General features: G+C 42.8%; 1 protein-coding gene across 2 annotated transcripts in view; it reads right to left on the reverse strand.

Annotated features, from left to right (window-relative positions):
- Positions 1–18,443, reverse strand: part of LOC117359654 (septin-7-like) — a 202,241-nt gene that overhangs the window by 96,359 nt on the left and 87,439 nt on the right. For both annotated transcript variants that reach the window (XM_033942850.1, XM_033942849.1), the window contains exon 6: positions 1,635–1,752. In XM_033942850.1, the coding sequence (XP_033798741.1) occupies positions 1,635–1,752 (118 nt within the window). The remainder of the gene's footprint in view (positions 1–1,634; positions 1,753–18,443) is intronic.

Genomic DNA, 18,443 nt, shown 5'->3' on the forward strand with positions numbered 1-18,443 from the left:
GAGTTTTAATAAAAGTCTTTCCCACAAGAGGTATGGGAGGATATGCATAGGTCCTTCCTCCAATTGAGGAGGAAGGCATCTGATGCTAGCTTGCCATGTGATCTCAGTCTGGAACAGAATTGAGGGACCTTATTGTTAAGATGAGTGGTAAATACGAGTAGATAAATCTTCTGAGGGTGGGGCAACCCCCTTGATCAAACAGCTGCAGGCTTAAACAGCTTGTGCAATGTCTGATCCTCTCCGAGGTCAAGGGCTGCCACCTGGTAGAGCCCTCCCTTGCACAATGCAGAATCTCCTGCTATTGAGGATCCAGACTGGGAAAGTAAAGGCATAGATACAGAATTCTCTTCATACCAGTCTTCATCCAAATGAAATCCTGTACCTTGTGCATGGCTCTGCTGTGGGGGAAACCAACCAACCTGTGAAGATCCTACCTTCCTATTTTCAAACATCCAAAGAATACTTTTCCTCCCTGTAACTCCTTCTCCCTTGCCCACTTTCCATGCCACAAATGGGCCTGCCAACTGATCAAGTCTTGGTTTTATACCATTGTTATCTATGATTTGCGTTGGACAAAGATACTGGAATTAAAAATTTAGAGAAACAATAGGGTACAACCCACTGGATCAAGCAACAGCCTCCTTTCTGCCTCATCCTGTTTGCATACAGACAATTGAGTTGCTTTCTCATTCACTTTGAAAATAAATCTTTCAAACAATGATTAATTTTGTTAGCTCCAAATGGCATCCAAATTCTTAGTAAAAGTTTAATGACTGTAAGGGTAACTCTATAACTGACCACCACTATTTAGGTGCGTGAAGAGCAAGCAGTGGGAACCTATTCTATAATAGAACCTAGACATCTGGGTTCTTTTATAGAATACTAACAACCTGTTATTGGTGCACCTTACATTCAGGAGGCCTTTCTTGCACAAGCCCTGCCAAATACAGAAAGGATGCACATAACTTACAGGATATTGTAAATTATGTGCTCAAACAAGAGCCTCATCTATTCCTGTTCATACTCCATCAGTGTGTACACTCCCTTGTGGAAGCACACACTATGTAAGTTAAGTGTGTGTTTGCAGAATAGTACTTAAATGACATACCAGCAAATACACATGTTTACATCCTCACCTAAATACATATATGCTGATATTCTAAACATTTCTGCATGAAATGGATACATACTACTACTAATAATTTCTAAAGCGCTGTTAGACATACACAGGGCTTTACACATGTAAGTACTTTCTCTATCCTTAGTGGGCTCACTTTCTCTATCCCTAGTGGGCTCACAATCAGTTTTTGTACCTAGGGCAATGAAAGGTTAAGTGACTTGCCCAGTGTCACAAGGAGCTGCAGTGTTAACTGAACCCAGTTCCCCAGAATCTCAGTCCGCTGCACTAATAATCAGGCTACTTCTTCAGTTTACAGAATTGCCCTTTATGTGGCTAAGTACTGATGACCATTACATAAAGTTCTTTATGGATGTCAGTGGAATTCTTGTGCTCTGGTCCGCTGTGAGTCAAGATAATGACAAACCTAGTTCTTAAATGTCTGCTGTCCCTCTGGGACAGCACAGCACAGCCACCTTATGATTTCTCACTTTCTTAATAACTAACATTTCTATACCTGTTTTTTGAAGGCCTGGCATTCTTCTGGTGTAAGTGTATCTGCCTTTGCAATCAATGGGATTATGTTCACTTTATCATGAAGTCTCTTCATAAATTCAATGTCCAATGGCTTTAGACTAAAGGGAAATAAAACATTCAATAAGAGAGAAGTTGAGGCTAATAGTTTAGTTCGTCATAGTAACAGGAGACCTAGATTCTTTTTTTTAAATATGTTTCATTTATCAATTCCTTTAAGCAAAGTACTACATTTACGACAAAACAGAAATAAAACATACCTTAAAACATTATTTCTCAATTTTCTCCTGTAGGTACATCTAGCCAGTTCTATCTCATGTTTATTTGTTGTGGTAAACCTGAAAATCAATTTGCATACACTGGAAATCCACTGCATGCAAATATATTTTATGTATATTCATTGTAATAATCCTGAAAACCCAACTGGCTAGATGTGCCTTCATTTAGAATATTGTGTACAATTCTGGAGGCCACACCTTCAAAAAGATATAAAAAGGATGGAGTTGATCCAGAGGAAGGCTACTAAAATGGTATGTGGTCTTCATCATAAGGTGTATGGGGACAGACTTAAAGATCTCAATCTGTATACTTTGGAGGAAAGGCGGGAGAGGGGAGATATGATAGAGACGTTTAAATACCTAGGTAATGTAAATGCCCATGAGCCGAGTCTCTTTAATTTGAAAGAAAACTGCAATGAGAGGGCATAGAATGAAGTTAAGAGATGACAGGCTCCAAAGTAATCAAAGGAAATACTTTTTTACAGAAAGGGTGGTAGATGCATAGAACAGTCTCCCAGAAGAGGTGATGGAGATAGAGACTGTGTCTGAATTCAAAAGGGCCTGGGATAGGCACGTGGGATCTTTCGGAGAGGGAAAGAGATGATGATTGCTGAGGATGGGCAGACTAGATGGGTCATTTGGCCTTTATCTGCCATCATGTTTCTATGTTTAAAGTCTTGCTAAATGTAATGCAATATAAAATTACATGACAATTTTCAAACAGCACCCGTAACATCAAAAGAGTTTATATAAGTTTCACCAATTTTAAAAGGGAATGCATGGGCATTTGCAACAGCAGATCTAAGTGGCAATTTGCAGAGTTAAACTCTGTACAGCAGTGGTCTTCAACAATTTTTATGCCACAGTCCTTTTGAATTCAAATGAACTGAAAGAGTGCCATCATATATCATCCCATGAAGTGACACTACTAACCAATGTGTCAGCGATCTTCATCCCCAGATATCACATTTAAATGTTTAATTGGGGATATCCTCAAGGAGGTGGGCATTTCTAAATGTACTCTTTATTTCTATGTCTATTGAGAAATGCCTTGTCCTTCAAGTATGCTGCTCTTCTTTCCCAATTAATTTCCTTTTTCATTGGGATGTTTGGATAGAGAAGCACATTGTAACAGAAAAAAAATTCTGAATGATGGGGCCACCATTGGCTCCCTGGCCTTGCATTGGGAACACTGCTGTAACATTGTGGAAACATCAACTATTGAAAGGTAAAGACCTGAAAGAGTATCCCTTCTCAGGGGCAACAGGAGCAAGTGGTCCTAGCCAAGAAAAGCATGACAAGGCATTGTAGAGCTACATCAGTGAAGATAAGCAATAGATGTGGAGAAGCTGGAAATGAGACCATGTTGGAGACAGATTCAAGGTTGGCTCATGGAGCTTAAAGAAACCCATGCTAAGCCCAGATGGATATGCATATTCTGCTGGGTGAATTAGGAAGTGAAATTATGAGTGAAATTGGTGACAGAGCACAACTGAAAAATATGATGGAGGAGTAGGAAGAAGCAGGGAATATTATAAACCAAGTAGCCAGGCTGCAAAAAAAACTCAGCAAGTGAATGAATCCAAAATGAAGGACCTCAAGAATAGATTGTAGTAGTGCATCCTCACTTCTGATCAGGACAGTGAGTCAGTGGACAAAAATATTTGTTTAGCTCTGCAGCATCAGCAAGACCTGAGGAAGACACCCGAGATCAAAATAGAGCAGGCACATCATTGGGATAACACTGTGTGCTTCTCAGAATATACTATTTGGCAAAAGTTTCTCAAGCTGGTGAGACCACTAGATAATTTCAATGGAACAGTCATGACCTGCAAGTGTATGTGAATATATCTCTAACTAGTCTTATAGCCCGTTGCATTAACGGGTGCTAGAATATGTGTGTGTATGTCTGTCTTTATTTCTTTCTCTTTCTCTCCTTAGCCTGTTTCTGTATTTCTGTCTTTCTTTCTTTCTGTCTTTCTTTTTCCTCAGCTGTCCACCACCACCCCTTGCCTGCTCCCCACGCAGCCATAGGGAAACAGTGATTTAATTCCCAAAAAGTCACCAAAAGATATCCACCTAAATTTCTGCACACTCTCCCATCTACTAAAACAAAATGGTACCACAATCCATTCATCTTGAGTCAGTTTCAAAATTAGAATGCTGCCTGCACTGAACTGTGAGCAAAAAAAAAATAAAAAATTAATGAATCAGGCAATGTGACATGAGCAGCAAAATATGTTTTTGCTGAGTGAGTTATTCACTATTAATGGCAAAATTCACTGCAGATCTTTGCACAACAACAAAAATAAATTCCAAAAGACAATGGTGGAAAAAGTGTTCAATAGTAACTGATTTGGTAAATTCTAAGATAGTTTCTTATCAAACTTTCTGTAGCCCTGATAACCAGAAGCTTACTTTTCATCCAAGCTATGCTTTTGGCTTTCCTACAGTTTCAAGACTGACACTGCCACCCCCCTCTTCCCGCGGTCCCGACTACGAGCCTGTCGATTCCAGCAGCATGTGCAGCAGTCTTCACACGCTGCTTCGGGCCCTTCTACTGCCCTGATTTACTCTGGAACGTCCCTGATGACATCATCAGAGACGCGGCAGAGCAAATCAGGGCAGTAGAAGGGCCCGAAGCAGCGTGTGAAGACTGCTGCACACGCTGCTGGAATCACCAAGTTCGTAGTCGGGCCCGCGGGAAGGGGGCGGCGGCAAAGGACTCGTGTCAGCGCAAGAGCCGGGGTGGAAAGTTGCTGGGCTCCTCGGTGGGGGCGCTGACCGCCCGCGATCCCTCTCCTCTGAGAACCCCCCCCCTGATGATCCAAAATGGGGAGACCGGAGGAGCGGAGCGGGCTTGTGGAGGCGATCGGCGGCTGTCTGCGGTCCCGGCTTGTGGAGTCGATCATGGTGATGTATTAAGCGCGCATGCGCACTCTCGCCGGCACATCCCAACAGATCAGATCTCAGGGAACACGCGGCGAGAGTGCGCATGCGCGGCTAGCATTTTATTATTATAGATGACTCAAAAGGTGGAAAGAATTTTGAGAGATAAAATAAAGTACCACAGATTATTCTTCTTTGACATGGCTATGATGCTAAATGGCTCAATAGTGACCGAGGACAACATTGGAAGTAATACAAGGACTGCACAATATGGGGATGATGAATCTTCAGGAGACACTGCTGCTAGTTGTAAGCAAAGCAACAAGCAGGAAAGAAGAGCACAAGTGGTAAAGAACTGAAAAAGATGGCATAAGGCTAAAGCTTAGGCAGTGGCCCAGAGCTCCTATCTCCCTGGGAGATGATACTGCATGAGAGTCAGGGCCTCAGACTCTCATTTATGGAAAAATTGACATATGGTGTTCAAGGCAAAAATATTTGGTAGGGAGATCAGTGGGCTATTTCCTGCAGTGGGCTATTTCCTTTCTTTGATCACTATTGTAGAATGAATGGAAGAACATACAAGCAATGTGAAATAATTTGTGTGGGTCCTTCTCATCCAATTTTGTTATTAGGAGTGGATATTAAGGACCCATTATTCAGCTTGTAAACTGCTCACAACTGAAGGCTAAATTGACCTACAACTAGAACTGGCTGATTAGTTTCCAATTTGCTTTACTAGAGGGAAGCAAATGTGCTTTGATTCCTTTCTAGCTGCCTCTGACACAGCCATATAGGCAAAATGTGGCCACGTCAGACTCTGGTTACATTTGTGCTTTAAATTTCAAGCTTTACCTCCACTATATCTACTCTGTGCAAGTGTCACTCATGGCTCTATAGATCCCCCGCCTCCCACTGTCCTCTGGCAACCAGGGGAGGTGGGTGGGTTGTGAGAATATCTGCCTGCTGTCCCTGGATATAACCTGTTACGGTTAAGTAACTGTGCTTTATCCCATGACAAGCAGGCAGCATATTCTCACATGTTTGACTCCCTAGCTTACTACAATGGGATGGAGGGAGTGTTGGCCATTAAGAGAATAAATTTTGGAATGCTACTTGGCTGAAGTGATCATCCCATCTGGAAAGGATTCCAGACAGTAGTGAGACATGAATGTGTGAACTGAGGACCAAATAGCTTGCTTTACAGATTGCACCTATGGGAGTGGACTGCAAGAAAGCAACTAAAGCTGCCATTGCTGGGACCTTATTCTGTTACACAACCCCCGAGCTGCAGCCCAGTCTGAGCACAATAGAAGGCAACACAGGCTGCCAACCATGTGGAACAAGTTCTCTTGATTATAGGGTGACCTAAAATGTGAGAATCAAAGAAGAGGAACAGTTGAGATGTATGTGGCTTAGCCCATTGAAAGTGATAAACCACAGTTTGTTTATAGTCTTAACGTATGAAGAGCTGTTTCTCCAGAGTGAGAATGAGGCTTGGCAACTGGAAGCACAAATGATCAATTCCAATGAAATCCTGCAACTACATTCAGTAGGAATTCAGGATGGGAGCAAAGAACTACTGTATCCTGGTAGAAAGCTTAAAAGGTGGGTTCGACACCAACGCTTGAAGCACTCACTCAATGTGCACAAGTGATGGGGGTTAAGAAATATCACTGTGAAAGTGAGATAGGCAAGAAGAGTAGAAGACATTGGCTGAAATGGAGGTTTCATCAGTCTGGTGAGACCAACCGTAAGACCCCCAAACAATTAGAAATGGTTTGAGAGGTGGTTAGATGCTGAAAATCCCTTCATAACCCTGGGAGCACAAGGATGAACAGTCAGAGAATTTTTGTTAACTGGCATGTGGAAAGCACTGATAGAACTAAGGTGAAGTGAAACTGAAGTGATTTTAAGACCTGAATTAGATAAGTGGAGAAGGAAATCCAACAATGAATATATGGAGAAGGATGAAGCATCCCGATAATGTAGAGTACACCACGATGAAAACCATATCTACTTCTGTGATTAGTACTGCTATATGGACAGTTTTCTGGATGTATCCAACATGATTATGACAGGAGCTGAAGATCAGCAAATGCTAAGGCTATCCCAGGAGCCACCAAGCTGCCAAGTACAAAGACTGCAGATTGGGAAAATCCAGTAGCAAGGCATCTACCTCTAGATGATGACAAGAGGATCGTCTGGAACTGAAGTGAGGCAGTGTGTAATTGTGGGGGAAGAGAAATAAGTTTATCTGAGGAATTCCCTAGAGAGAACACCTGACATCAGGTTGTGAAAATAAAGCATCCACTGATGTAGGTGAAGAAATCTGCTGAGCGTGTTGCTAGAGTATTCTGCGCTCCTTGGACATAGAGAGCTTTTCAAAATGTTTGGAGCAACTTCTCAGTTCCAGTCCTTTCAGTCTCTCACAAAGGAATCAGAGACCCTGTACTTTCTCCTTGGTATATACTAGGGGGACTTGAAGGGAAGAAAACTGTAGCGAAAAATCTGCAGAGTATTTAACATCAATTTGAGTTCCAAGGGGTGCAAGTGGAACTTCTGCACCTAAGAAGGGCTGTGACCTTGTGTGCGAAGATTGGCCAAGTGAGCGTCACAAGTATTTTTGGTGAGTTCATGGTCAGAACTTTCAGATGTGAAGGCATTTGCAACAGCTGCCCTGTGGAAAAGTACAAACAGTATAGCTTCCACTTAAAAGTTGACAAGCTGGAGACTAGTGAGATGCCAGGAACCACAGAGGTGTTCTACAAGGAAGACTTGTGAAGAGAAAAACACAGATTGTAGACACCATGTTTATAGTGGGACTTGAACTTGTGTCCCTTGATTCAAAGTCTACTGAACTAACTGCTAAGCCACTCTTAAGGCTCGATTGAGGTAATAATAACATCCTTCTACTGGCTTATATGAACGGAAGGTAATAGACTTTATTGCAAAAAAGAAGCAAATTAACTTGTCGTTGCTAAGTTAGGATCGCCTAGAATCATGTTGAGCAGGGCAGAGCTCGAGAGGGTTGAAGTTAGAATTTTGGAAAATCGACTTCAAACTCTCAGTGTTGAATAAAATAGCACTGGACTGTGGAACCCTTGGGCTAAAAGTTGATGCCAAAAATATCAGGCACTTGTAAACAGTCTAAAAGAAGATGCCAGGCCGAAGGGCAGAACTCTGAAGTAAAAATGTTGATGGGCTAATCAAAACCACAGATATCTGGATATCTGTGTTATCTAGAGAGCATAGCTAATTGCTATGATCTAAGATTAGCTTTAAGACCCCAGAGATAAAAGCTGAACGTTTCTTGAACTAGAAATGATGCGTAGATTCCGTCATCTTTGGAATGAGAAATACCTGAAGTAGAATCCCTAATTTTTCTGAAAAGGGGGTACTCCTCCTAGACATATAGTTGAACCAGAACCTCTATGTCCCGAAGAAGAAGGGAAGTCCTGAGAGCTAAAAGTGGATTCTCCTGAATAATTTAGAGGTATGGTGACAACATGAAAAAACAGTAACCATCCTTGATGACTGAGAGAATTCACAGGTTGGTTGTTATCAAGGCCAATGCAGTAGTAAAAATGAAGATGACTTCCGACTGGAAAGGAAGTGGATAAGAAGGAGAAAACAGCAGGTATGCTTGACCTAAAACACAGAAAAATTGAAGCCTGAGGTTTTTTGAGTGTTATTTTTGCTTTTTGGGCGGTGGCAGTCCAGAAGCAGAAGAACGCAGAAGCATATTGCCACTAATGTGAATAAGAATGCTTGCTTCGAAGTATGAAGTGTAGACCTTGGCTTGTTCAAAGTTCATTGTCCAACTTTGTGTGACTGTCTTTATAGAATCGCCAAAAATCTCTTCCCTTAAACATGGGATTTTGGCTAATGTATTTTGGAGATGGATGTCTATATCAGAGACTCTTTTTCATAGCTACTGACATAGTAGGTACTCTAGATCAGTGGTTCCCAACCCTGTCCTAGAGGACCACCAGGCCAATCGGGTTTTCAGGCTAGCCCTAATGAATATGCATGGAGCAGATCTGCATGCCTGTCACTTCTATTATATGCAAATCTTTCTCATGCGTATTCATTAGGGCTAGCCTGAAAACCCGATTGGCCTGGTGGTCCTCTAGGACAGGGTTGGGAACCACTGCTCTAGATCAGTGTTCTTCAACCTTTTTACACCCGTGGACCGGCAGAAATAAAATAATTATTTTGTGGACCGGCAAACTACTAGGACTAAAATTTAAAAACCCTGTTTACGCCCCATCTCCGCGAGCTTGGTCCCCGCAAACCATCTGATCCCATCTGCACAAGCCGCAATTATGATTTTATATTGAACATATTTTATTAAAGTATAAAAAGAAACAATATTCTGAACAATTGTGATTTTATAAATACAAATATACAGAGCACGGACCAACAAAACCCCTGTCTCCCCTCCCCTTTACATATATCCCCTCTACTATCAAAAAAACTGAACAAGCCAAGTTATTATAGAATGCTACATAGAAATATCATGCTAACAGAATACTGCAGTCCCCAGTTATGTCTCTAGCAGGATATATAATTCAAATCTGATATATTCTAATGACAAAATAGAAATAAAATTATTTTTTTCTACCTTTTGTTGTCTCTGGTTTCTGCTTTCATCTTCTTTTCACTCTTTTCCTTCCAGCATCTGCCCGTTCCATCCAATGTCTGCCCTCTCCCCCTTCCATATGTCTGACTTCTTTCTATGCCCCTCTTCCTTGTCCATCCTCCTCTCTCCTTTTTACATCATTCATTCCAGCTTCACTGCCTTCTTCATTTTTATCTCTCCTACACCAGATCTAGCATCTTTATCCCTCTCTCATTTCTCTGTTGACCCCCTTTCCAGCATCAATGTCTCTCTACTTTCTCATTCCTCTCTCTCCCCTTTCTCTCATCTGATCTCTCCATTCCACCCTGACCCCCTTCCCCTCCTGTAATCTCCCTGCCAGCTGTTTCCTTCCTTTTTTCTTTCTCCCTACCCTCCTTCCTTTTTTTCCTTCTCCCTTCCCTCCTCCCTCTATCCAACATTAACTCTCTTCCCATCCCTTTCCCTCCTCCCTCCCAGCAGCATCTCTCCTTCTTCTCCCTTCCCTCCTCCCTCTATCCAACAGTAACTCTCTTCCCATACCTTTCCCTCCTCCCCTCCCAGCAGCATCTCTCCTTCTAACTCCCTTCAAGTCCAGTAACAGCTCTCCCTTTTCCAGACCTTCCCAGCCTCCTAAAGTGGCTTCCTCCCCTTCCAGCAGCTCTCGGTACTTGCCTGCAGGAAGTTGCCGGTAAATCACTTCCCTGGCAAATTGGAGAGCTGGTGGGAGGGGAGACAGCCACTGTGAAGGCTCTCCAGGATCTTGTTCGCACATGCTGACCATCTCCCTCCACCTGCACCTGAATCTGCAGCTCTCTCCGGTCTAATCGCAACTTCCCCGCGGCCCTCTTCAGCAACTCGGCAGGGGTGGCGATCAAGACACGCTGCCGACGTCGGGACCTTCACTCTCTGAGTCCCGCCTATTTTGTTTCAACTTCCTGTTTCCGAACAGGCGAGACTCAGAGAGGGAAGGCCCCGACGTTGGCAGCCTATCTTGATTGCCTGAGGCTGGGAGGAACATTAGTCGGGAGGAACCGCAGTCGGCAGGAAATTTAACTGCCGTCTTGATCTCGTCGGCCCTGCGCGGACCGGCAGAAATTTTCTGCGGACCGACACCGGTCCGCGGACCGGCGGTTGAAGAACTGTGCTCTAGATGACAACTCAAAAATATCATAGGCTGACCTTGTTACATACTTTCTGGTCTGTAAAAAAGGTTGAATATTTTACTGATATTCTGCAAGATGCTCGAACAGAATATATTCCATAGTATGGCCTACACACCCTGTAAGTGCTGGTGCAAAAACACTTGCACTGAAATATTTTTTAGGGCTGACTCCACAATGAATGATTGATGCTGAAGATATGGTCTATCAAATCCTGGAGGAGATTCTATAAATGGAATCTAGTTGTCTCACCATGATAAAGGCATTGTGCAAGAAGTGTCTCTTTAAAAAAATCCCATGTAAGGGCAACTTGAGGAGCTCTTTGGGAGGCTCAATATAGTCCAAAGCATCCAAGTATTCAACACTTGGTCCAGTGTCAACTTCCAACAAAATAGGTAGAGCTTTGCTCAACTGTCTAATATATCTGGTAAAGACAAGTCCTTCTGGAGAAGATCTTCTAGGAGGTGTTTTCCATAGTGACAATTCTGAAGCTAGTGCTTCATATTCTTTAGGAAAGTTTACATCTTCGGTACCGATCCGATGAAGCCGATGACGAGGATCGATGAGTATCCCTTTTACATTTGAAAGCATGAGATCGACACGATGAGGACCGTCGTGGCAAAAGAGAACGTCAGTGCTTTGAGGTAATGGATCGATGACTCGATGGAAGACTTGAGGAACAATGCCTGGAGGTGGATTGTCGTCTAGATGGGAGATGACGATGCCCCTCAGAAGATCCATGAGAAGTAGCCCGATGCTTCGATGGAGAGCTGACATCAGCACCTGGAGGCCTCATACTGCTATGCTCAGGCTGGCTGGTACTGAGTGAGTTGATGGGAGCACTCACATGTAGTGCAATTTAAACATTGTACTGATCTCCCTCCTGAAAGTATGCGTCGGTGCAGCAGCTTTCCTCGAATTGGGTAAACTCAATGAGGATGTACGTTGTAATGCACCAGTACCGATGGTTCAATAGTCAGTACCCTGCTTATGAAGCCCTGTTGGTAACGCCCCTTTGACGCCTTCCAGAGCACATGGAGTGAAGGCTCTTTGTCGTTGAAGTTAGCGCTAGTGCCATGCCATGTGTGGAATCTGGACTACAGGTCAGGCAATGGGGGGGGTGGATAGCAACGAAGGTTAGAGGAGGAGAAATGCTGGACTTGCCTGGTGGGGAAGGGGAAGGAAAGAAGGGGTAATGTTGTACTTAGGGAGGTGGAGAAATGGAGAGAGTTGGTAAAGCTGGCTGGGTGGGTGGGGAGAGAGGAGGACAAGGAAGATAGGAGAAATTCTTGACACGGATGGAGAAGAGCCGGGATATGCTGCATATGGGATGGGGAGGAAGGGAAGAAAAGAGGAAGAAATGCACATGGATGGAGGGGGAGGGGATCGAGAAGGGGAACTGAAGGAAAAGGGAAAATGGAGAGTTGGTAAGGCTCCACTGTTTACTCTCCTTCATTGAGAAAAATGACCATTTACCCTACCCTCTGTTTTCTATCCGATAACCAAATCCTAATCCACAACTGAACTTTGTCATCTATCCCATGACACTTTAATTTTTTCAGAAGCCTCTCATGAGGAACTTTATCAAAAGCTTTCTGAACATCTAGATACACTATATCAACTGGCTCACCTTTATCCACATGTTTATTCACACCTTCAATGCTATTTTTCTTCAAAGAAGTCAAGCAAATTGGTGAGGCAAGATCTCCCTTGACTGAACCCATGCTGATTTCGTCTCATTAAATCATGTTTGTTTACGTGTTCCACAATTTTATTTTTTATAATTTTCTCTAACATTTTGCCCGGCACTGAAGTGAGGCTTACTGATCTTTGATTTCCCAGATCTCCCCTGGAGTCCTTTTTAAAAATCGGTATAATATTGGCCACCCTCCAATCTTCAGGTACTAGAGACAATTTTAGCAACTGGTTACATTTTACTAACAGCAGGTCAGCAGTTTTATGTTTGAGTTCTTTTAGTACCCTGAGATGTATGCCATCCGGTCCTGGCAATTCATCACTTTTTAACTTGTCGATTTGGCTTAATACAACTTCCAGATTCACTGAGATTTCTTTCAGTTCCTCTGCATCATCACCCTTGAAAACCATTTCGGGTTCAGGTCAATCTCTTACATCTTCTTCCGTAAAGACCGAAGCAAATAATTCATTCAGTCTTTCCGCTATGCCCTTATCCTCCCTGAGCGCCCCTTTTGCTCCTTAATCATCCAATGGTTCCACAGATTCCCTCACATGGTTTCTGCTTCTGATGTACCTAAAAAAAATTGTTATGAGTTTTGCCTCTTTTGCAACTTTCTCTTCATATTTTTACTTATCTGTCTTTATCAATGCTTTGCATCTAACTTGCCAGTGCTTGTGTTTCTCCTTATTTTCCTCATTCGGATCCTTTTTCCATTATTTAAAGGATGTTTATTTGCTCTAATAGTCTCTTTCACTTCACCTTTTAACCATGCCGGCTCTCATTTCCTCTTCTTTCCACCTTTGCTGATATGTGAAATACATGTGGTCTGGGCTTCCACAATGGTATTTTTAAATAACATCTACGGCTGGTTTAGAGTCCTAATCTTTGCAACTAATCCTTTTAGCTTCTTTTTAATCATTTTCCTCATTTTATCGTAGTCGCCCTTTTGAAAATTAAACACCCCTACAGTAGGATTTTTTTTGCGAAGTTACTCCTGGTATCAGCTCAAATTTGATCACATTATGATCACTGTTTCCTAGCGGACCCAATACAATTAACTCCTGTACTATATCTTGCATTCCACTAAGGACCAAATCGAAAATAGCACCCCCTTGTCGGTTCCCGAACCAGTTGCTCCAAGAAGCAGTCATTTATGACATCTAGGAATTCTACCTCCCTAGCACTCCCCCATGTCACATTTAACCAGTCAATGTCCACCATACCTTTTGTTTTTTCCATTTTTGTTCTTTCCTTTCAAAAATATTGTAGTTCTTCCCCTTTCTTTTTGTGCCAGTATATTCATCTGTTTTAAAGTTTAGGGTTTTTTTGTTGGTTTTTTTAAAACTTTGATGTTATTTTAATATTTGATGTCATTTTGTTATTTTGTCTTAATTGTCTTTACCCTACTCAAAAGGCAACATGGCTTTATAAAAGGTAAATCGTGCCAAACGAACCTGATTGAATTTTTTGATTGGGTGACCGGAGAGCTGGATCGAGCACATATGCTAGATGTAATTTACTTAGATTTCAGCAAAGCCTTTGATATGGTTCCTCATAGAAGGCTGTTGAACAAACTTGAAGGGCTGAAGTTAGGATCCAAAGTGGTGAACTAGGTTAGAAACTGGCTGTCGGACAGACGCCAGAGGGTGGTGGTTAATGGAAGTCGCTCGGAGGAAGGAAAGATGAGTAGTGGAGTCCCTCAGGGCTCGGTGCTGAGGCCGATCCTGTTCAATATGTTTGTGAGTGAAATTGCTGAAGGGTTAGAAGGAAAAGTGTGCCTTTTTGCAGATGATACCAAGATTTGTAACAGAGTAGACAACGAAGAGGGAGTGGAAAATATGAAAAAGGATCTGTAAAAGTTAGAGGAATGGTCTAATGCCTTGCAACTAAAATTTAATGCAAAGAAATACAGAGTAATGCATTTGGGGATTAATAATCGGAAGGAACCGTATATGCTGGGAGGCGAGAAGCTGATATGCACGGATGGGGAGAGGGACCTTGGGGTGATAGTGTCTGAAGATCTAAAGGCAAAAAAACAGTGTGACAAGGCGGTGGCTGCTGCCAGAAGGATGCTGGACTGTATAAAGAGAGGTGTAGCTAGTAGAAGGAAGAAGGTGCTGATGCCCTTGTACAGGTCATTGGTGAGGCCCCACTTGGGAGTATTGTGTTCAGTTTTGTAGATCGTATCTGGCGAAAGACATAAGAAGACTTGAAGCGGTCCAGAGGAGGGCAACAAAATTGATAGGAGGCTTGCACCAGAAGACGTATAAGGAGAGACTGAAAGCCCAGAATATGTATACCCTTGAGGAAAGGAAGGATAAGGGAGATATGATTCAGACGTTCAAATACTTGAATGGTATTAATATAGAACAAAATATTTTCCAGAGAAAGGAAAATGGTAAAACCAGAGGACATAATTTGAGGTTGAGGGGTAGTAGATTCAAGAGCAATGTTAGGAAATTCTACTTTACGGAGAGGGTGGTGGATGCCTGGAATGCGCTCCCGAGAGAGGTGGTGGAGAGGAAAATGGTGACTGAGTTCAAAGAACTATGGGATGAACACAGAGGACCTAGAATCAGAAAATAATATGAAATATTGAACTAAGGCCAGTACTGGGCAGACTTGCATGGTTTGTGTGTCTGTATATGGCCGTTTGGGAGAGGATGGGCTGGTGAGGGCTTCAATGGCTGGGAGGGTGTAGATGGGCTGGAGTAGGTTTTGATGGAGATTTCGGCAGTTGGAACCCAAGCACAGTACTGGGTAGAGCTTTGGATTCTTGCCCAGAAATAGCTAAGAAGAAAAAATTTAAAAAAATTTAAATTGAATCAGGTTGGGCAGACTGGATGGACCATTCGGGTCTTTATATGCCATCATCTACTATGTTACTATGTATTATAAGAACATAAGAACATAAGCGTTGCCTCTGCCGGGTCAGACCAGGGGTCCATCGTGCCCAGCAGTCCGCTCCCGCGGCGGCCCCCCAGGTCCATGACCTGAAAGTGTTCCCTACCTAACCTAAAATATCCATACCCTATTAGCTCAATGTCCTGTAAGGTAAACCTCTATCTGTACCCTGTTATTCCCTTTGCTTCCAGGAAATCATCCAGTCCCTTTTTGAACCCCAGAATTGTACTCTGTCCTATCACCTCTCCGGGAAGCGCGTTCCAGGTGTCCACCACCCTCTGAGTGAAGAAGAACCTCCTTGCATTCGTTATGAATCTGTCTCCTCTCAGTTTTTCTGAATGACCTCTTGTTTTTGTTGTCCCTGCTAGTCTAAAGAATCTTTCCCTCTCCACCTTCTCTATGCCTTTCATGATTTTATAAGTTTCTATCATGTCCCCTCTCAGTCTCCGCTTCTCCAGGGTAAAGAGCCCCAGCCTGTCCAACCGTTCGGCATATGAAAGGTTCTCCATACCCTTTATCATCCTCGTTGCCCTCCTCTGGACCCTCTCGAGTATTGCCATGTCTTTCTTGAGGTATGGCGACCAGTATTGGACGCAGTATTCCAGATGTGGGCGCACCATTGCTCGATACAATGGCAGGATAACTTCTTTTGTTCTGGTAGTGATACCTTTTTTGATAATGCCCAACATTCTGTTCGCTTTTTTTGAGGCCGCTGCACATTGTGCCGCCTGCTTCATTGTGTTATCCACCAATACCCCCAGATCTTTTTCTTGGCTGCTTCCCCCGAGTACCCTGTTAACCACTTTGAAACTTTGAAAAGGCTGACCCGTTCCTCTCTTTCCCCTCCATAACGGTTCTTTTGCCCTATTCCCCTCTTGTTTTCCCATCCCTTAAGTTCTCTCAACTTGTACTTCATTAATCTCTTGTAAACTGCATAGAACTTAACAGTACTGCGGTATATAAACTGTTGTTATTATTATTAAAAAGGCGAGATAACAAAATTTAAATAAACTTGTAAACTTGTCTATAGAACCCCCTTTGTTATTTGTTGATTTGACATATTCTTTTCTATTAATTTGGTAATTGAAATCACTCATTATTATAGTGTTGCCCATTTCTCCAGCTTTCCTAATCTCTGAAAACATTTCTTCATCTGTCTGCTCATTTTTGTCCCAGGGGACGGTAGTATAACCCAACCTTTATATTCCTTCCCTTCACACATGGAATTTCTATCCATAAGGATTCCACACTGCTATCTATGTCAAGCAGAATGTTTATTTTATTTGATTAAATTCTCTCTTTTAACATATAGCACAACCCCCCCTCCAATTTGATCTACTCTATCCTTGTGATATAATTTGTACCCAGGTAACACAGTGTCCCATTGATTGTCCTCCTTCCACCAGGTCTCCGAGATGCCTATTATATCTATCTCATCATTCAGTGCTATATACTCTAACTCTCCTATTTTATTTTTTAGGCTTCTAGCATTTGCATACAGACACTTCAAATTGTGTTTTTTCCTTGCAACTACAGGCTGCTGAGAAGACAGGGAAAATTTGAGTCTTTTACTCTGCCTTCCTCTTAAACCCTCCTGGTGGAAGGGAAGAGAGGAGAAATGCTGGATATGGGTGGAGGAGGAGAGGGGATATGCTGCATATGGGGTGGAGAGGAAGGGAAGAAAAGAGGAGGAAATGCACTTGGATGGTGGGGGAGAGAAGGGGAACTGAAGAAAACGAAAGATGTGCACCTGGATGGAGAGAGTTGTTAAGAAATCTTAAACTGGGGGGGGGGGGGGGAGAAGAGAGATAACTCAAGGAAGGGAGAAATGTCAGATCTGGAGAAGAGTGGCCTAGAAAGAGGGAGAAAGAGATGTCAGACCACTGTTAGGGGAAGGGAGAGGGAAAGAGAGAAGAAAGAGATACCATTCTGTGGGAAGGGGGAAAGGGAGAGATGTCGGATCACTGGGGGGAGGGAGGGAGGGAAAGAGCGATGTGGGACCCAGTGGGGGAGGGGAAAGGAGGGAAGGAGAAAGATGTCAGACCACAGAAAAGGGGAGGGAAGGAGAGAGAGAGAGATGCCAGACCTTGGGAGAGGATAGAGATGGGAAGGGAAGACATGGAAAAGCAGATTTTGAGGAAAAAAAAAAATCAGAAAAATGGAAAAAAATTGAATGTTAAAAGTTAATGCCAAAGATGGATGTAGTAAACCAAAACAAAATTCCTCACCCGTTTGAACAATCTTATATTATCAGGCTTGGTAAGTGTTGCAGCATTGAAAAACACTTTTTAAATTTTTTGTGTGCTCATAGATGCTTCAACAGGGCGCCATATAGCGATACGAAGTCACTGATACTGCGGGTTCTTAACCACAGCACATAATCATGAGTGCTAAGGCAAACATCTGAGAAACAACCTTCCAATTGGTCAATTTTTAAGACTTCGTCACCTGTGCGCACATAAAACTGAGTTTATTGAATGGGCAAAAGATGACAAATTGGTTCTTGGAAAGGGGTTATCCAACACAGGTGGTCAAACGGGCTTATAAGCGTGCACTTTTTGCTCCCCATGATTGTCTATTACAACCTTCTAAGGCTGGTTTTGATTCTGGTTTAACGTGTGTTTTACCCTATTCTTCACATGCGTTCACTATTAAAAAGATCATTAAACAACATTCGCAAGTGATGGAGACTCACAGAGTGTTTAAGTAAATTCCTAGGTTTGCATTTGCCCAACAGCGCAATTTGAAGAAATGTTTGACCAGATCTCAGTATATACCCCGCACTCAAGTTTCAAAGTCTCCTGCTGGACATAAACCATGTGGCCAGTGCACGGTCTGTGCCTATGCAGTTACCACACAAGCTTTCATTCATCACAGCAGTATTTACACACTGCGAGGCACCTGACTGCCTCACCACAGCGGCGGTATATTTGATTTTTTTGCCCCTGCCAGAAGATCTATGTAGGCTGCACTGTGAGATCAGTACAGAGCCGTATTCATGAACATCTTAGTAGAATCCAGAGGGAAGTTATGGAGGCTCCTTTATCATAGCATTGGAAGGAGTCATCTCAAGTGACAGATCTCAGATTTTGTCTTAGATACTGTTTCATTGCCATGGGGAGGAGATCTGGCTAGAGTACTATGTCAAGAATGATTATCCCATACAATGCCCCACGCTTTCTACGATCATCTTCTTCAAACCTACTAACAATTCCCTCCTTGAAAATCATCAGCACAAGAAGAA

The sequence above is a fragment of the Geotrypetes seraphini genome, chromosome 4 (assembly GCF_902459505.1).
Source record: "Geotrypetes seraphini chromosome 4, aGeoSer1.1, whole genome shotgun sequence".
In the NCBI taxonomy this organism is placed as follows: domain Eukaryota; kingdom Metazoa; phylum Chordata; class Amphibia; order Gymnophiona; family Dermophiidae; genus Geotrypetes; species Geotrypetes seraphini.